The sequence below is a fragment of the Muscardinus avellanarius genome (genome assembly GCF_963383645.1).
Source record: "Muscardinus avellanarius genome assembly, chromosome: 11".
NCBI lineage: Eukaryota > Metazoa > Chordata > Mammalia > Rodentia > Gliridae > Muscardinus > Muscardinus avellanarius.
The window spans coordinates 87,819,714-87,840,478 of record NC_137797.1 but is presented as its reverse complement, the minus strand read 5'-3'; the positions used below and the strand labels follow the sequence as shown (position 1 = coordinate 87,840,478).

Below are 20,765 nucleotides of genomic sequence, written 5' to 3'. Positions count from 1 at the left end.
TGGGCTCTGAGAAATGCACTGTCTTGCATGGGCATGGGAGGAGGAAGAACACACTGGGAATCATCTCTGCCATTTCTGAGTGTCTAGCTACTGATGTCCAGAACAAAGAGAGGCTTCATGGGACTGTACAGCTCCCAGCTTCTTCTTTACATCTCCCTTCTCCCTTACTACTTCTTAATTAGGCCATTTGGAATCTATAAGACCATTTTGCTATTCAGGCCTGCTTGAATTGGCCTCAAAGCGTTATGTGAATTGGCCTCAAGCGTTATTTCCAAGACTCATGTCTTTCTACAGTTTAACATTTGAAAATCAGAATTCATCTTACAGCCACCATAGGCCTGGGCTGAACAAGCTCTCCCAGGAGGAGTTTATATTAGTTTCTGCCAGTCACCTGGAAGTACCAACAACTTCATACGGCCCGATTTGTCTTATTGAGGTATTCTGGATGATACTTCTGGTAAGAGTTGAGGCTGTAGATTGTTACTAGTATTAGCTTGTGATTCAGATTCTCAAGGTAGGTTTTATCCCTCCTCACACCTGGTGCCAAAGCTGAGGCACATAACTTTCTGTGAGGGTGGGTTTACAGCTTGTTTATTCAATCTTTCCCTGAAGAGGTAGCCTTTCATGTTTCAGCTGTATATGGCCCTATCTTGGGTATTGTGTTTTCTGTATTGGTGGTCCATAATATAATGATGTATTTTATGATTTTTTTATCTTACATTTGTTGGAATGAAGTACAAACTCATGCTGATACTAAATGGATTGTAATAATGCAAAAGCCTTTTTCATCTTTTATCAGATAAGCTATTTAATATCTTCTTCACTATTTAATTTCAACTTCATCCTCTACATTTATGAAGCATTTAAAATCTCATAGGATTACTAAGACATCTAGTATAAATTCCTTCAGCTTTTCTATAGTTGCCTTCCCAGGTAAGGAATTATTATTCCTTTTTTTAAAGCTAAATGGTATTTGTTGTGTTCCCATATACTAGCTTTTCATTTCTATATGTTCTTCTTGATTCTTACTCTCTTCTGCCCATAAATCCAGTTGTGTCTATCCAGACAAACATAATACTCCCCTTGAACTGCTTAAAAACGACAACTCCCATCCAAGAAATTTCTTCTGTATTTCTGTAGAAGGCACTGTAACTGTCTTCTGTATTTCAATAAACTTCTTTAATATTCAAAAAAACCCCAAAACCCCAAAAAACTACAGCCCCATCTTCCTCCCTCGGACAATGGAAGTCCCATCCTTCCAGTAGTTCAGTCAAGAACCCTTGAGCCACTCATGAGGGACTCTCCCCCTCTCTCAGACCCAAACGTTTGACTCATCACGAAATCCTATGACTCAACCTTTTCATCACCTCTATTGCTAAAATCGAATCAAAATTTGCAAAAGCTAGGAGTCTAATTATTGCAGTAATTACCAACATTTGGTCTTTCCTGTATACCCTCTATTTTCAACACAATAACCAAAGTGATCCCTTAAAACAAGGTCAGATCACATTCCTCTGCTCAAAATCTTCCAATGGCAGGCTGACAACTTAATAGAATTTACCTAGCCATGCACAAGGTCCTAGGCTCAACTTCCAGGGCTACAAAAAGAAAAGTCCTCAACTGGTTTTCCACCTTGGAGTAAAATTCAGTTTTTTTATGTCCAATAAGGCCCAAACAATCTGGTCACTGCCATTATCATTCAATTTTAGCTGTCTGTTATCTTTGGTATTCCACAAATACACTAAATTTTCTCCAATAACCTCTTAAAATGTGGCTTCTGACTCCATAATTCAGTGGTAAATCTTTGAATTTTCACATGTAACAGCACGTTACCTAAACTCATTTTGACTTCTACAAAAATTAGGCCCTCCCAGTTTTCTTGAACCAAACAAAAGAAAATCTCTGGTTTCGTCAACTCTTTCTACAGAGATCTCTGCAACACGTATTCTGTGAATCGCTATATTGGAGAATAAATGGACCATCATCCACATGTCCTGTACTCAAGGTACACACCGTTTGTTCAAACTCCCACTTACCAACGACATTCATTACTATCTGAGGTGGACATTACAGTTTGTATTCAGAATGTTCCTTTGACTTCATGTGGTTGACAAGGTAGCATGTTGGAGGCAGAATTTGGTTGCTGGGGAGAGGTCTCTGGAGGCATGACTAGGGACAGTATTTCCCGGGCAGACTGCTTCAGCTTTCTGCTCCTTCTTCTTTCTTCTCTGCTGCCATGAGCTGACATAACTCTTATCCACCCCCACCCCTGCTTCCTGCCATCATGCCCAAAGGCTTTGAAGCCCTGATTCTGAGCTAGTGTAAAACAGACTTTATATACATGGACTGAAATCTTCAGAATGGCAAGCAAATACATCTTCTTTCCTCTAAGTGTGGTCATCGAGTATTTTAGATAATAGTGGTAAGAATATTCATTGAAACGGCAGGCTGATCTCAGGATTATCTCAAACGAGAAACTACAATCTACCGTCTCTTAACTTCTACCCAATAATCCTAGTTCTTAGGTCTGCAATTAGTCAGAACAAGCCCGATCTACTCTTATGGCAGCATCTCAGATAAGTCAAGACTGTTCCTTTCTCCTCAGTCTTATTAGGATCAAAAAGTACCCCAGTCAGGCATGATGGCACATGCCTGTAATCCCAGTTCTTGGGAGTCTGAGATAGAAGGATTGCCGGTTTGAGGAGTCTCAGAAACTGAGCAAGACTCTCGGCAACCCAGTGAGACCCTGTTTAAAAGAAAATAGGGCTAGGGATGTAGCTCAGAGTACTCGTAAGTATCACCAAAGAAAAGAAAAGAAAATCCCTCGTTTCCTCAATTATACCTCTCAAATCATTATTTTGGATTTCTATCTTTGAAAAAGAGTCTAGATCAGTTAAGAAAATGAGATACATGCCAAACCAATTTCTGAAGTTTAAGGGTATCCTTAGCCATATAGAGGGCAGGGTCTGTAGAAAAAAATTTACAACATTAAAGCTTATAGGGAATGAACTATTTTCCATATTTCAAGTGATATTTTACAAAATATAACTATGATTATAAAAATAAGTTTGATAGGGTTAACCACTATATTCCTATAGCAACATCACTACTGGATGCTTTTAATATTACATATTTAAACATATCAATTTAGTTAAGCATTAGTCTTAAAGTTTGAGTTGATGATTTACATTAATGTATCTCAGAAATATCAACTAGTAAATATTTGCCAACCAGAAAATATCAAGTGAAATATGTTTATATTAATTACAAATTAGAGATACTAAACAAAATTACCAAAATATAATCATTTAAATTATCTGGTTCCATGGAAAGAAAAAAGTCAGAAGTAATTTCTACCTGTGATACATACCAATTATGAGAATGGTCATCTTCTTTGGAACAGGGGCACGAAATCCTACTACTTTCTCCAAATAACATCACCAACTGAGTCTTATAAACTTCAAAAACATGAGGAAGAGGTGGATTATTTGCCCATTTTTTAATATTTCAATATGATGTAACTGTCAGCCCAAAGCTATACAATTTTTATGTTATTTATGTAATAGCTATACATTATTTATGGAATATTATTATTAAACATTATTTATTCTTAAAGGTTATGGTCTAGATAGTATATTTACAAAAGGCCTAAGAAAATGTCTGAATCATAATGTTCTTTAACAGAATTTTTCAGCTATAACATTTTTCTAACCTTTCCAAATCATGTGTCACACAGAAGCTGACAATTTATGGAACTTATAGGGTCTTTTCCCATCTCTTTTAGAACATCCTGGGTAATGGTAAAAATGTATAACAATGGTAAATGTATAATGGTATAAATTGTACCTCTGAGCTACACCTCCAGTCCTCCGTTTTAGTCTTTTTATTTCCGAAACAGGGTCTCACTGAGTTGTGAAGGGCTTCGCTAAGTAGCTGAGGCTGTCCACAAACCACGATTCTCTGGTGTCTGCCTCCTGAGATCCCCTCCTGGGATTACAAGCATGAGCCACCATGCCTGGCTTCCTCAACCCTTTTTTAATTTTTCAAATTTTTAACAGGTCTGCAGCACTGCGCTTGGCTCTTTAAAAAAAGACTGAAGGAAGCCTGGCATGGTGGCACACACACCAGTAATCACAGTACTTTGGAGGCTGAGACAGCCTCTGCAACTTAGTAAGACCCTCAACAACCTAGCAAGACCCTGTTTCAAAACAGGGTCAAAAAATAAAAATGGTTGGGGGATGTACCTTAGAGGTAAAATGCTCCCCTGGGCTCTACCCCTAGCAACACACACACACACACACACACACACACACACACACACACACACCTCTGAAGGACTATAGGAAAGGAGAAAGCAATTTGTGAATGATTCAATTCGTTGGATTTTTAAGGATTAAGAAAACCAAATTTAACCCCATTTCCAAAGCACAGCCAACAACGGGAGAGGAGGGACAGCTAGAAAGAAACTGGCAAATGGGCCAAAAACGGGATGAGAAGCTTAGAAAGATGATCTTAAAAAAGTGTTATTTAAGTAAGTCCCTTATCACATTCTGCTGTTCATTTGGCCTTGGAATTAACTATTAATGCCTGATTTTATTGCTCTTTAAAATTCAATTGCTATCATTAACCTTTGTTCAGGCCTTATTAACCTTTTCAACTCTCTCTTCTAGGTAATCAAAATGGAATACAGTCAGTACCAGGGGAGACGTGACCCTGCATCAGGGCAGCGAGCAGAGTACTCGCCCCAAGAAAGAGCCAGGGAAAGTGAGTCCCGGCGGGCGGAGGGCCCACGGGCCTGCGGGGCCCAGGCAGCACTTCTCAAGCCCGCCACTGGGTGGCAGCTGTTGGCCCTCAGTGAAGGAGAGACGATGCATATTGGCCTCTAAAAATTTTAGTTCCTATACTAAGCTAATTGCTCCTAGAGGCCGTGTTCTCCGAGCCTTCTGGCTCTGCAGAGGCCACCTCTTGTGCTATTTCTTCTGCAGAGCCAGCCCCTTTTCAGGCCCAGCCTTCTGGCCTCTCAGCTGAGCCTCCCAGATCCCGCCCCCTCAGCACTTTTCACATGAGTTGATCTATATCTCACCTATTGCAACTGTCTACTTTTTTTTTTTTTTCCTTTCCTAGTAGTTACAAACTTCCTAGAGGACAGGTTTGCATCTCCAGATCCACATTCTTCTTCCCTAGATTATAGGGCCACTGAAGGAAATGAACTCTCCAAAGCTTTCTTCATTTTCCCAGTTTCCAAGGGAAATTAACAAGGCTGAATGAGACAAGTGGGGGAGGAGGGATTTATTTTTGGTGGTTTTTTTTTTTTTTTTTTTTTTTTTGTGGTACTGGGGTTCCTGGAAGCCCTTCTACTTCCGAGCTACACTCTCAGACCTATTTTGTATTTTTTTATTTGGAAACAGGATCTCTTAAGCCAGCGAGACTGGCTTCGAATCTGCGCGATCCTCCTGTCTCCGCTCCCAAGAGCAGGGATTACAAGCGTGAGCCACCACGACCGGCTTATTTTAGTGTTTTTAAGTAGTGCAGAGGAAATAAATGTCCGCTGAACACATGAAGAATTTCTAGCATCTTTTCTTAAGGACTGTTTTGTTGTTGTTGTTGTTGTTGTTGTTGTTGTTGTTGTTGTTGTTTTTGCTGGTACTGGGGATAGAACCCAGGGACTTTCTACTTTCAGGCTATACTCCCAGACCCATTTTATATTTTATTTGGAAACAGTGTTTGACTAAGTTGCTGAGAGCCTCACTAAGTAGCTGAGGCTGGCTTCGAACTTGTGCAATCTTCCTGTCTCAGCCTCCTAAGCGTGGGGATCACCAGCGTGTGCCACCATGCCAAGCCTTAAGGACTGTTTTTTTTTTTTTAATCTCAGAAATGCAAAAAGACATAGTCATGAAACTTTCCTACCAGGATTCAGTTGGTTTGTATTGAACTGACAGGTATCGATGCTCATGAATTCTGAGATAAAAGGTCATATACATTGTCTAAAAGTTTAAAAATCAGTTATATTCCTTGCTTGACCTAAAACTTAGCTCTGATCCCATAACAAACATTATCATAGTACCCTTAAGACAAGCATGGCCAAATTTTTTTTTTTTTTTTTTTTTTTTTTGGTGGTACCCTTCTACCTCCGGGCTTCACTTCCAGACCTATTTTATATTTTTATTTGGAAACAGGGTCTCTTAAGCCAGCGAGGCTGGCTTCAAACCAGCTCGATCCTCCTGTCTCTGCCTCCCAAGTAGAGGGATTACAAGCGTGCCCCACCACACCCAGCCAGCACGATCAATTTTTGACTCAAAATGAAATGAAAAAGAATTTACTCACCTTTGATCACGTGTTGAGTGATAAAATCCATCAACTCGAGAACCTTGGAAAAAATGCCAGGGAATGCCCTTCTGTGGTCATTTCTTAGAGGAGCTGAGCCTCTGGCACAACCAGCTACCCAGGAAGTTATCCCAATAAGAGCCCAGGTTCTGCCACGCCGTCTACAAACCAGTGTTCCTCCAGAGTCCCTCTATTGTGCGTAAGAAAAAAAAAATTAAATATCCATAGGCTAAAATATTTTGTCATTTACACAAACATCAGCATACATCTCAAAAAGACATAGAAGTTCATGGGCGTTTGTTCGTTTATTTGTTTCTTCCTCATTGGCTTCAAGGCAGGATCTTTTCACCCAAAGGTAATATTCTTCTACCTACTGGCTACAATACTATAAAGCTAATATTGAGCTTTTCTCTTTTACCTATTTTTTTTTGAAACTACCACGTACATATCAAAATTCAGTGAAAGAAGAAAAAGGAGGCAGTTGTTCTATTTGTACACTTCTACTGTAGCTTCTCAGCCACACTGCTAGCTTATCCCCCATGCCCACAGCACCAGTGCATAGATCCCCCAAAGTCAAGCAAGGGCTAAAAGCTCTAAAAACAGAAAGCCTGCAAAACCCAATTTTGTTCCAAGGACTATACTGGCTCCCATGCTAGAGGATCAAGAACCCAATTTTAGGATCCTGTCTTCAGTGATGTATCAGAACATATATTTCATTGGTAGCATGTTTCTGACAATTTGGGGTTAAACTCTCCTCAAAAGGCTAATAATAATAATAATAATAATAATAATAACAACAACAACAACAACAACAGCAACAAAAAGAAAAAAGTTATTTTAGTGCTTTAGCTGAGAAAAGACTACCTATGGTTACATACATGTAGGACAAAGTGCTTTCAGTCCACTTGTGATCCAATTTAAAAAATGGAATAACTATAAGTTTCTAGCTCCTCCCTCCCAGACTCCTCCTGTCACCCCCTTAAAGAACAACTTCAAACTTCTTCCAGGAGATAATTCTACAGAGCTTCCCATAGGTTGCTTCTGGAAAAGAATAATGAACCTCTGGTGTTCAACCTTCAAAAAAAGGTAGGAACAATAATTTACTTGGAAGGCTTATATACAGTTTGACTGGTGTCTTTCACAAGATGATCTTTTTTTCCTCTCTTTAGTATTATTAGCAGTTGTGTCTTTCTGTCTGTCTAGGAAGGCTGCTATCATTTACAGCACCTCTTTCTCAACAGTTACTAAAACTATTCATTTTTGGTCAAACATATTTTGCACTGAAGGGAGAAAAAGTCACAGAGTTGAACACAATGTGAAATGAAAAGGAATTCACAGCTAAAATAATTATGTTTCCAAGAGAGTCATTCTGTATTCCATTAGGTTGGACACTGAAAGTAACCCTGGCCCCAGCTCACCAAAATAAAGAAGGGTAGAAATGGGCACAGAGAAGAATTCCCTCAGCAAACTTTTTCAGTAGAAGGCAGATAGATAGAAAGATGATGTAGAAGGCAGATGGCAAGATGAGGGGGAAAAGGACCTTTGAAGCAGTAACTCCTCAAAAGCATTGACAGGGAAAGGCAGAATCCACTTCCACTTCCACATTCCTGAAGTGCCTGCCCTTTATACTTTGGTACCTGGCAGGCATTCTTTCTCTCTTGGGGAAAAACGATGCACAGCAGGGTCCCCCCTAGAGGACAGAGGTGCATACTCTTGAGCACAGTATTACATATTCTGTCATCCAGGATGGGAAGCGGCTCTTCTTGGAGGACATTTGAATATTCTGAAGCTATAGAGAAAAGAATGGTAAGTTAGTCAATGATTATAGCCACTGAAAAAAAAATGAACAAGTAGCCTACAAGTTTATAACCACTTCAAACAAATTTTAGCCAAAGGTAGAAGTCATTTTTTTTGTTGTTGTTCTTGTTGTGGATTACATATTTCTAAGATCAGATGTGTTATAATGGACAGTGTTAAGAAGTTCAGCCAACTTCAGGTAACAGACAATTGTGGCTTTTCTTGATCTATGCTTAAATGTCACAAGGGGGAAACTTGAGTCAACAAGATAATATTTGTAAAAGTCTGGATCTTAGCCGGGTCTGGTGGCGCATGCTTGTAATGCCTGAGCTTGGGAGGTGGAGACAGAAGGATCATACAGGTTCAAAGCCAGCCTTGCTGGCTTAAGAGACTTTGTTTCTAAATATAAAATATTATTTAAAAAATAGGTCTGGGAGTGTAGCCCAGAGGTAGAAGGGTTCTATCCCCAGTACTACCAAAAAAAAAAAAAAAAAAGGTCTGGATCTTTTTTAGTTTTTAAAGCACAGAAATTTTATTTATTTTTATTAATTTTTAATTGGTATATTGTATTTATACATCGTAATGGGGTAAAGACTTGTGTAGGCGTAAATGCACATATCACCCAGCCAGCCCCACCCAGTCCCCACCTCACTCCTCCCCATCCCTCCCTCCCATGCTTGGTTTAGTGGTTGACTTTGATATGAATAGGTACATCATGCGCTTTAAAGCATTTCCCTCTCCCCACCTCCCATCCCCACAGTTAGGTTGTCTTGTTTGCTCCTCTATAGGATCTCTTTTTTGACCTGGAGTTCCTCCTATGACACCATTCACCCTAGCTTTCACTTATTGGGGAAAGCATCCGATTCCTTACTTTTTGTGACTGACTAATCTTGCTTAGCATAATGTCCTCAAGATCCATCCATTTCCCTGACAATACTGCAATTGTATTTTTTTTTTTATGGCTGAGTAAAATTCCATTGTGGACATATCCCACAGTTTTGTAATCCATTCATCTGTTGATGGACATCTTGGCTGGTTCCATAGTTTGGCAATGGTGAACTGTGCAGCTATGAACATAGGTACACATGCATTAGTTTGGTTTCTTTTCTTTTGGGTTACCTATGCTGGATCAAATGGTAGACTTGTTCCCATTCTTCTGAGGATTCTCCATACTGTTTTCCAAAGTGGTTGCACTAATTTGCAATCCCACCAACAATGTTTTAGAGTTCCCACATTTTAAAGCAAAATATCACATTTTTAAGCATTATTGACATATTCAAAGTATATAGTGTGATGCTTTGGTATATGTATAATTGTGAAATGATTACCAAAAACTAGTTAACATATCACCTCACATAGTTACCTGTTTTCTTGTATTGAGAATATTTAATATTTATTCTTTTAGAAAAATTTAAATGTACAATACATTCTTCTTCTTCTTCTTCTTCTTCTTCTTATTCTTATTCTTATTATTATTATTATTATTTGGTATTGGGGATTGAAGCCATGGATGTTCGACCTCTGAGATACACCCCAGCCCTATTTCATTTTTCATTCTGAAACAGGGTCTCACTAAGTTACTGTGGCCTCATCATATTGCTGAGATCCTTATCAATCCTCTTATCTCAGCCTCTCAAGTACTGGAATTCCAGGTGTGTGTCACCACACCCAGGTGGGTTTTCATTCAATAATTATTAAACACTAACATGTGCCAAGCAGTCTTCTAGGCCTCAATGAAACAGCAGGAAAAAACTTCTCTACCCTTCTACCCTCATGGAATTTATATGAGAGAGAGAACCAGAGGAAGGAAGGAAGAGGGAGAGGGGAAGAGGGGGAGAGAGAAGAAGGGAGAGAGACAGAGAAGGAGAGAGAGAGGAAGGGAGAGAGAAAGAGGAAGGGGGGAGAGATAGAGAGGGGGGGAGAGAGGGAGAGGGAGAGAGAATGAGAATATGCATGAAGGAATGAATACTAGGTGGGTGGAAAGATGCAAACAACAAATATAAATTATTTAGTGGTTAAGTAACATATGTTCCGGGGAAATCAGAGTAGGGTAAAGATACGAAGTCTGGGAGCCAGGCACAGTGGCATAATCCTGTAATCCCAGTACCTGGGAGGCTGAAACAGGAGGATTGTAGGTTTGAGAACAGTATCGGCAATTTAGCAAGGCCCTCAGCAACCTAGTAAGATCCTGTTCAAAATAAAAAATATATAATAGGTTTGAGGGTGTAGCTCAGCGGTAGAATGCCCATGGGTTCAACCCTCAGTACCAAAAGAAAAACAAAACAAAAAGTCTAGGGAGAATTGCATGGACACACATTCGGTAGTCATGACAAGGCTCGTTGAGCAGGGACATTTGAGCAGTCCTGAAGAAGCTAAGGGAAGAAATGTGCAGGTCTCTGTGTGGAAAGCATGTGATGGGGACACAGGATGGAAAGTCCTTGCCGTAGGATTGTGCCGTATGTTCTGGGGAAAGAATAGAGAATCCAGACACTGTTAGTGGAATTACAAATTAGTACAGCTGCTACGGAGATCAGTGTGCAGTTTCCTCAAAAGACTGGGAATGGAACCACCATACGATCCAGCTATACTATTCCTGAATATATTTCCAACGGAAGTGAAGTCAGAATATTATAGCAATACATGCATATCCATGCTTATAGCAGCATAATTCACAATAGCCAAACTATGGAATCAGTGTACGTGTTTGTCAACAGATAGATGGGTTATGAAACTGTGGTATATACACACACTGGAATTTTACTTAGCCACAAAGAAAAAAATTATGTCGTTTGTAGAAAAATGGATGGAATTAGAGAATACTATGCTAAGTGATAGGAACTAGTGACAGAAAATAATAGCTCACATGTTTTCTTTCATATGTGGAAGCTAGAAATTGGGAAACAAAAAAGACTTCAAATCAATGTGAGGAAATAACAGGAAAATAGCAGATTTGGGATGGGAGATGGGAGGCAGAAGGGGAGACCTGGTGCAGGAAAACAGTTCAAACAATCTTATGTGCAGTAGCAAAGCTATCAGTACCAATTTTATTTTGAGGGGGGGTATTAGGAATTGAACTTAGGGACATTGTACCTCTGAGCTGTACCCCTAGCCCTATTTTTTTGTGTGTGGTACTGAGGGTGGAAGTCAGGGGCTTTTCTACTCTGGGCTATACTTCCAGACCTATTTTATACTTTATTTGGAAACAGGATCTCACTAATTCCTGAGAGCCTCACTAAGTATTAGGCTGGCTTTGAACCTGCGCAATCCTCCTGTCTCAGTCTCCCAAGCACTGGGATTACAAGTGTGCGCCACCATGCCCAGTTTTTTATTCTTTATATTGAAACAGGGTCTCACTAAATTGTAGAGGGCCTCACTAAGTAGCTGATACCAATTTTAATGTTATGAATGAGGAGGAGGAGCGAGGGGTGTGGGATCCAGAGGGAAATGTATGGGTGTTATGTGTATGGATGTTTCTGTCATGCTATACCTCAATATGGTGTATGGTTACAAAGCACCAATAAAAGTATACTTTAAAAAAGCGGAGAATCCAGAATGTCTGGAACATATAAGCAAAAGGAACTTTAACAAAGGATGAACAAAATGAAGGTTTGATGTAAGACTGGGAGAAGGGGGTGTCAGATAATACTAACAGTGACAGGGCATGACTGAAGTCTACTGAGCTGAGTGACATTAGCTGATCTACCTGTTAAAAAGTACTATTTTGGAGGCTGAGTTAATAATAGCTACTAGGGATGCAAAAGAAACAACAGTTAAAAAGATTTTTAATTAAGAGATCCAGACAAGAAATGAGAATGACACAGCTTGGACAAAGGTGGTGAGAGTAAAGGAGGCGGGACACAAGCAACAGGATTCTCTGATGTGTTAGAGAAAAGCAGCAGGATGAAAGAAGAATCAAGGTGACTCCAAAGATTTTAGCTCACAGAGCTGAAAGGATGTAGTTGCCATTAACTAAGATAAAGGCAGCTCTGGGAAGATGACATGTAGGGGATAACTGGGATTCTCTTTAGAGCAAATTAAGTTTGAGATGCTGATCAAAATTCATTCAGGTAGATAATCAATAGGCAGTTGGCTACATCAATTTCATTAATTCTATAGAAGCATATATAATATAAAAAATCATGGCTGAATATACATATATTTCTATTTGTATACGTTCATCTCATTGTGTGCAGAAAAGGTAGGAGAAGAAGCAAGGGATTCCTGGAATTTAAGGGAAGAAAATATTTGTAGGAAGAGTGTGAGCAATTCTGATAAAAATTCCTAACATGAGAGACAAGATTTGGGGGTTACCTATGCGTTCAGCCACATGGAGGTCATTGTGACTATGACAAGAATAGATTTGGTGGAGTAGCAGGAGAGAAAGTCTGAGTGGATTTCGTATCTATTAGCTGTTTCAAGCCTATTACAGTCAACTATAAGAAGAGAAACTTTACATTTTCAGCAGAGCTGGCTCTTCAGATAGTTTTTTTCTAAAAGAAATGGGTGGTAATTCCTTTGATATACAACTCTAGCTTGAGTTATTCTCAGGATTCAAATGGCCTTGTACCACTGTTTTCTGACTTTCATTACTGCTGTTCAGAAGTCAGCTGCCAACCAAATTGTCATTTCTCGTTCAGTGATCTGCTTTACTTTTTCCTCTAGATTCTTTGTGATCCACTTTTTAATTTAGGGGCCCACATTTTCAGCATAACATGATTAAATATAAAATTATTTCCTAGGATCAGTTTTGAAGTTACTGGGCTTCTTAAAACTAAAAGATTTGGTTATGAATTATGATTACAGCTACTTTTTATTAAGTTATAGCCTATCTCCCCCATTATCCATGTTCTTTATAAAGCTCAAATGACACGCTTCTCTGCGTTTCTTACACTGCTTTTGTCTTCTGGGCGATTCTGATTGTCTACTTCTCTACATCTTACATCTCATTCAATTGCATAGACAATTTTTTCTTTTGATTTTCTAATTTTTTTCTCGTGATGGCACTAGGGATAGAACCCAGGGGAATTCTACATCCAAGCTACACTCCCAGCCTTATTTTATTCTCTTATTTTGAAACTCAGTCTCACTAAGTTGCAGAGGATCTCACTAAATTGCTGTGGGTGGCCGTGACCCTGCAATCCTCCTGTCTCAGTCTCCTAAGTACTGGGATTACAAGTGTGTGTCACCATGCCTGGCTTGAGTTTTTAATTTCAATTGTTATTTTATATGTTCATTTTTATTGGTATTTCTCCAAGTCATTGTCCTCTACTGACCAGCTTCTTGTTCTTTGCTCATTTTTATACACTTTTATCTCTTTAAAACTTAAGTAAAACATACATGCTATACCTCATTTTCATATCTCTAACTGTGATGGTATGATTCTGGTGGTTAATGTACTTGACTCGATCTGTGGTGGCAAATTTCTCTGCATGTTTGTGTGCTCACACTCATTAAGACTTTATGTGAATACAATGAAGCCAGGACTTAGGGTTCATTCCTTCAGGAAGAGTTTACTTTTGTTTCTACCAGAAGCTGTGATTATTAACCTAGAACCATTTCAAATTAAATAACTCTGAACTTTAGTATGATATGAGACTATCATATCAATAAAAGCATATAAAATAATAAATGACTATTCTTCATTAAAAGAATAAACAAATGGCTTGGGATTTTGTGGCCACACAGGTAATAGCAATTCCAGCATCACAGCTGAATGAGGGATGGTTTATGACTACAGATTCTTCTCTGTCCAGAGTTAAGTTTCCAACCTGTAAGTTTTCTATTCCCTTAATTTATACTCGTCAAAGCATTGCCTTTCAGAGTGCCCCAGGTTCTCTGCAGCTTCTCCCATAGCCAGGGAAATCATCTTTAGGATGTTTTTTCTGTAGTATTAGGGATTGGTGCTCCATCACTGAGCCGTATCTCCAGCCTTTATTCTGAGAAGGCCTTGCTGTGTTAGCCAGGCTGGCCTGGAACATGCAAACCCCTGCCTCAGCCTCCAGAGCAGCCGGGACTGCAGGGGTGTGCTACCATGCCTGGCAATCTCTAGGGTCTTTAAGGTCTTTGTACCTTAAGGGCAGCGGCCTGCTTCTTGGTGGCTAACTCTTCTGGATTTTTGCAAGAAAGCATTAACAAAAGTAAGGTTTCTAGTATTGTACTCAGAATGCTTAGGTTACCTGTGTTAAGAGTGGTTTTGATATCTATTCCACAATAATAACAGAGAAAAAGAAGTTTCTGAAAACATGTTCAAATGTTTCAAAGTCCTCTGTGAAGGCTGGTATAGCATCTAGCCACAGAAGGATTTGAATGCTGATGGTAAGCTGGGCACGGATTATCTGAATGTGCTTTATGTTTTATGACTTGAGATGGAACAGAACTTTTTAAGAAAGAATAAAGCCTAGCTATTCTATCGCTAGACATATTGTACATAATACAATTTTCTCCATTGCATTTTTAATATTTTTAAATCCCACTACTTACCAAATTTGACATTGTGTTTTAGATACAGCAGGGCAGTATCAGAGCTCATATATCCTTGGCTGTTAAGTTTAGGATGAAGAATTACTTTTGACACAGGGATATTCTGTTCTTGCTCTCCTCTCTGAAAGAGGTTATACTCCCCAGCAGTCACAGTCAGGCCCTCCAGTTCCCTTCTGAAACCAAAGAAAAATGTTTTATAGTCATTTTTTCTAGGACATTTTTGCTTTATATAATTAAAAGTAATTAATAAGTGTCCAAGCATCCCCAAAAGTCTTAAATGAAGATATTTATTATTGATTACTACCAACTGTCATAATTTTCTTTTTTTTTCTTTTTTGGTGGTACTGGGGTTCCTGGAAGCCCTTCTACCTCTGGGCTACACTCCCAGACCTATTTTTATATTTTTATTTGGAAACAGGGTCTCTTAAGCCAGCATGGCTGGCTTTGAACCAGCGGGATCCTCCTGTCTCCGCCTCCCAAGCGCGGGGATTACAAGCGTGTGTCACCACGCCCGGCTTCAACTGTCATAATTTTCTACTTTTAGAATCTATAAAAATCTGTGGTTTTTTGTCACAGTATATTTACTACCTTGAATCTCTGCACAGGGAACTGGTCTCAGGAGTGCTCTACCACTGAGCTACATTGCCAGCCTTTTTAAAATTTTTATTTTGAGACAGGGTCTCACTAAATTGCCTAGTCTTGACCTTGTGATCCTCCTGCTTCAGTCTTCCAAATGGCTCAGATTACAACTGTGTGCCACCATGCCAACAGGATATTTATGAACCTTTTCATCTACCATTATTAATTGTCTTTCTAAGTATTTAAATGTTGGCTCCTTTTCTAGTTTTGTACAGAAACCATTCTACACATCCTGTACCAGTTTCAGCAAGATATAAAAGTTGCTTCCTAGAACTGTTCCTCCTCCCTTTTATTAATACCTTCTTTTAATCTAGTCAGCTATTTATTATTTCTGCACCATTTTTTTTCTCCAAATGACAAACTCAGATTGTCAAAACTTTGGACTATCCATTTAACATTTGATATTAATACTTTGTTAGAACAATCAGGCACTACCCCTACCCGACCACAAACTCCACATATTAAAAGGGATGTCTGGGACCTTGGGGGGCATCTCTGTTTATTAGAGCAGGAAACATGAGAAACCTTGGAGCCGATACAAATTTGTGAATCAGGAAGACAAGTAGAAGATCGGGTCAGATGGCAGAGTTGAAACAGACTGAGATTAAACCTTACATAATGTTTAGCACATCTTCTCTCCCAGTCCCTAACCCATGATTCCAGGTTTAACAAGTAATAATAATCTAAAACTTACTTATGGAGGTCCCTCATGCAGTGTGCGGCAATGACAACCCAGTCATCTTGAATCAATCGTCCTCCCCAGAAGTGGTGCCCACCTAATTTTACGGAGACCTGACCAAGGAGAAAGTTATAAACACAATATATATTTCCTCATCAATGTTGTCTCCTTCGGAAACATTTGAAAGCAACCATCTTAACCTGATAAAATATTTTTAAAAATACAGACATAAATTGGATAGTAAGATATTTCTCATGAAATAAACTTTTTGGTACAGAGAATAGGGAGTCAGGAGAAAACTATATCATAAATTAGAGTCTTGCTATTAGAAAAAAGGAATTATCTCAGTATTTTGTCATCAGGAAATCAATGCCTTTGTTATTCTGACCTGCCAGGGATGGCTGCCAACTGCTGAATTTGTCCATCTGTAGACGAACCCAGATTCCATCACGGTTTTCTTACTTTTCAAATCAACCACACGAATTCCATACCTCAGTCCTGTGCAGAAGAGCATATGTTCATAGACTGTACTCACACGCAAAGCATCTTAAGAGCTCATAATTATCGAGATGTCGTGGTCTGGTTTTCCTGCTGTGGCACAATTGTCGACAGCCCTCAGCTGTCGGCTATCCCCTTTCTTTTCTCAGTATGGTCCTGAGAATACTCTGTAGCCATCCCAACTTGACTAGAGCTCATCTGGGGACGCCCCTGCCTGCCCCTTTCGGCCTAAACTGCCCTCACAAGAATAGACTTAGGGCAGGACATTGGCACTGTGCCTGCTCGGTGATTTGAAGCTTATTTCTGGGAGCATGCATATTACTGAATTTAGGTTGTATTAAAGATGTTGCAGCTAGGTAGGTTTAACCTCAGTACTTGGGAGGCTGCGACAAGAAGATTGCGAATTTGAATCCAGCCTTGGCAACTCAAAAGAGGCCCTCAGCAACTTAGTGAGACCTGTTTCAAAATGAAAATAAAAAAGGGCTGGGAGTGTGGCTGGGGGGTAGAATGCCCTTGTACCGCCTCCCCCAAGAAGAGGTTGGGGAATAACACAGGCTACTCCTGCAGAGAGAGATGGTTTTCGGACTTCTCTGCTTGCTTATATTTCCATGGAGTTGGCTCCTTAACACAAACATAGTGAGCAGATGTGCCTGAAAACGAACTCCAGATGGGCGTGGTGGCTTGTAATCCCAGCATTTGGGAGGCTGAGACAGGACTGCAGTTTGCGGATAATCAAGTACTACTTTGGCTCTTTGCAACTCAGTGAGACCCTGTTTCAAAATAAAGAAAAAAAAAAAAAAGCCGGGTGTGGTGGCGCTTGCTTGTAATCCCAGCATTTGGGAGGCTGAGATGGGAGGATTAAGGTTCGAGGACAGCTTCAGCTACTACTTAGTGAGGCCCTTGCAACTCAGTGAGCCCGCTTCAAAATAAGGAATAAAAAATAGGTCTGAGGGTGAAGCTTGGAGATAGAATGCCCCTGTGTTCCATCCCCAGTACAGAAAAAAAAGAAAAGAAAAAGAAAAGAAAGAAGAATAAAAAATAGGCCTGGGGGTGTAGCTTGGAGGTAGAACATCCCTGGGTTCCATCCCCAGTGCCACAAACAAACAAACAAAAAAAACTGGAACTCCAATTGGCCCAAGCCTTCCTTTGGGAACAACATCTGGGCTTGCGTCCCAACCCAGTTTCTTCCCAAGTACTGTGGGTGTGTCGACAACACCAGGGCATGCAGTAGATGTTCCCGCCCGTAGCCTGAGCTCAGGCTGCAGCCCCCCTGTCCTCCTGATGGGGCCCAGCCTCACCTTGGCTTTGGTGGAGGCCAAGAGCAAGCAAGAGCAACAAGCCAGCCCTGGCTAGCGTCCCCATGGCCTCTGCTTGCTGTGGCCTCATGCGTCTTCCTGGCAGGCTGCGAACACCCAGCGAGGAAGGCGGGCTGGGCATTGACTGCGGACCGACAACAGCCGCATCAATGGGCCGCACCTGCCGCAGTGGCTCCAGCCTCGCAGGTGGCGTTCTTTGTGATCGTTCACGGGGAGAGCTGCTGCTGCCAATCTTTGGCCACCCAGTTTCTGAGTGCCTCCCGTCCCCACCTGGCCCTTCTGAGGAGCAAGGTGAGTACTGGAGGGAATTGCTTAGCCCCAGGGAATTCTGTCAAGGGCCAGGGAATGGAGTTCAAGCCTGGGGGGGGCGGGGCAGGGGGACGAGCCTGGCCTCCATACTAGACACAGACAGCACACTTCTGAAAGGCAGAGGAAGACCATTAGTGCTTAAAGGACTGACCCTGTAAGAGGCTTGTCGCAGCCCTTGAACATAAAGAGTTTTCCAGCAGATAGGAGAGATCAGGGTTTTGCTGTCATTACTTTTCTGGACAGTAGTATTATTTACCATCAGTGTCAACAGGATAGGCCAGAGCTGTAGGATCCACCACTAAGGATAATATTTAACTGATAAGATTATGTCAACTTTTTTTTATAAATACTATTTGATAATAAGGTAGCTGACAGCCAGAATTTGTGATGGACATATTTTATCAGATAATTAGGGCAAGATCGAGTGGTCATTCATATCAATTAAGCTGGATACTTCCCCACCCCCCAAGCCCAGTTGTCTTGCCCTTTGTACAACAGAAATAAAACCTTCTTGAGGGAGTGTGGTAAACAAACTGAGGGAGACAGGCAGGAGACAGGAACACAGGCCAGTTGAGGTGGGACAGACAAGCAGGTGACAGGCTGGGCGGTGACCTTGTAACTGCAAGCAGAGCTTTTGGTGAAAGGCCAGAAAGATGCGATCGGCGCCCAAACTTCTGAACACACAACTTACACATTTTTGTCTATGAATCCAAAAGGGATTTCTGTGATCATGTCTCAGTCCCAAATCCTTGAAAACTCTAGGGCTGCACCATCCATATAAAGAACTTTAGCCATATATGGCTACTTAAGTTAAGGTTATCAACAGTTAAATCAAGTTAAGGACTCAGCGCTATATTTGGAGTGCTCAGTAGCCCCCGGTGACTACCAGCTACCTACAGAAATGATACATGTATCAAACATTTCCACCATCACAGATCTCCACTAGACTGCTGTTTTTGAGTGGCAGTATTTTGAGTATTCATTTCAAATGATACCTTGGAGGAGACTTTGAGTAGATGACTCATGAGTTTTAAGCATGAAACGTCTTGGGATACAGTACCAGGAAAGGGCTCTGTAAGATAATAAGATCTTCTGTAAAAGTAAGGTACTGAATCTCCAGGTTTGGGTACCATCCAGGAAGTCTCCGGGTATAACGTCTGCCTGACCTATGGCCCTTGTAACTCTCCTTCCCGAAGTCTTCTCATCAGGGTCACTATTTGAAGTATCATGCTTGTCTCAGGCACACACCGTTATCCAGTAAGAGCTCAGAGCTCCAATCCAGGTGCAAAGATGCAAGCCTGTAATCCCAGTACTTATTACTCATTTTTTTTTTTTTTAGCAAACAGGTGAAAACTTTCAAAATGTCTTTACTGCATAAAAAGGAAAAGGTGGGGGTATAGAGGCGCATGTCTGGCCCACCATGTTCAGGTTCCTGGTGTGCTGTGGCTAGCCTTCCCACCGGCTCACAGCCAGTCCCCTACGCTCTGTTGCACACCATGCACACAGCTTCGCAGGCCCTTCTGTGGACTTTCACACCTGGGAGTCCCAACGAGTCTCATCTTGTTACAGCACGACTCTTTGTTTTCAGTTCAAAACCTGCAGCCTCAAGTGAGACCTGGTCCTTAGAGGATTCACCTGTTACAAGTTGAACAAAATAATGTCTTTGTATTAAGTGGGAAAAGAGTCACTGAAAAATAATTATATGCATACAGAGTGGCCAGGTCATTAGTTTTAGATTGAAGCTTGCTAAAATGATGACATGGTGATGTTGAAGCATCCAAATGGAAGAATCTTCCTTTTCTTTTTAAAAATAACTTTTGCGAAATAAAAAAGGGGGTGGGTTCAAGCCAAGAACACCTGAAATCCCAATACTTGGGAGGCTGAAATGGGAGGATAGCAGGTTCCAGGCTAGTCTCAGCAACTTAGTGAAAATGCAGCGACTTAGCTAGATCAGTTCAAAATAAAAAGTGCCAGGGGTGTAACCCGGAGGTAGAATGCCCCTGGGTTTAAGCCAAGTACCAAAAGGGGGCAGGGAGGGGGTATACTGGACTTCCCAGAATGGACTTGTGACCTATGGGAAGCTGCCTTTACTGTAGAGGCATCCTTGCTAGACCAGAACAATTGCAATTTGCTTATTCACAAAGGGCAGAGAGAAATGTAGTAGCAGTTAGAGATGAAATAAATGGAAGGTTTTTTCCAAATAGTTTTGATAGTGATTGCCTGTGAGGTGATGGTTGTTGTTTTGTTTTTGTTTCCAATGCTAGGAATTAAACCCAGGGTCCATCCTTCCAGCCCTGCGTGCGTGTAGATCGAGAAGCAGGAGGGAGTTACAAGATGACAGGGATAGAGTGAAGGTCCACAGTGGGCAAAATTCAGAGCCAAAGGAGAGGAAAAGGAGAGCTGGGTCCCGGTTAATGTGCAGAGGGAGGGCGGAGTACTGAGGGCACACTGCTTCCTACTTTTCACTTACTCTGTGAAGAAGCAACGGATCTACTGAGTAAGATGAGGGAGCTGATGTGGAGTGGGTGAGCACTGACAGTTATGTGTGGACTGTGGGGAAAGAGCAGACGGGAAGCCCACGGAAAAGCACTGCCGTGGGCGACTGGACGAGCGGACGAGGGAAGGAACCAGGTGGCTGATGTGACTATTAATGGGTACTAACCACGGGTGCTGAAGAGACTGAAGCCAGACAAAGTTATTTTAATCATAGTTTATATAAAATA

The 20,765-nt window shown here is 40.9% G+C and overlaps 1 protein-coding gene across 1 annotated transcript in view; it reads right to left on the bottom strand.

The window, feature by feature from the left end:
• OVCH1 (ovochymase 1) overlaps positions 1 to 17,779 on the bottom strand; it is a gene marked incomplete at both ends in the record, with an annotated part of 65,129 nt that extends 47,350 nt beyond the window's left edge. The window contains 7 exons of the mRNA XM_080704936.1: positions 3,371 to 3,458; positions 6,325 to 6,514; positions 7,962 to 8,113; positions 14,602 to 14,774; positions 15,935 to 16,032; positions 16,308 to 16,417; positions 17,716 to 17,779. Of these exons, the coding sequence (XP_080561062.1) occupies positions 3,371 to 3,458; positions 6,325 to 6,514; positions 7,962 to 8,113; positions 14,602 to 14,774; positions 15,935 to 16,032; positions 16,308 to 16,417; positions 17,716 to 17,779 (875 nt within the window). The remainder of the gene's footprint in view (positions 1 to 3,370; positions 3,459 to 6,324; positions 6,515 to 7,961; positions 8,114 to 14,601; positions 14,775 to 15,934; positions 16,033 to 16,307; positions 16,418 to 17,715) is intronic.
• Positions 17,780 to 20,765: the final 2,986 nt, after the last annotated feature.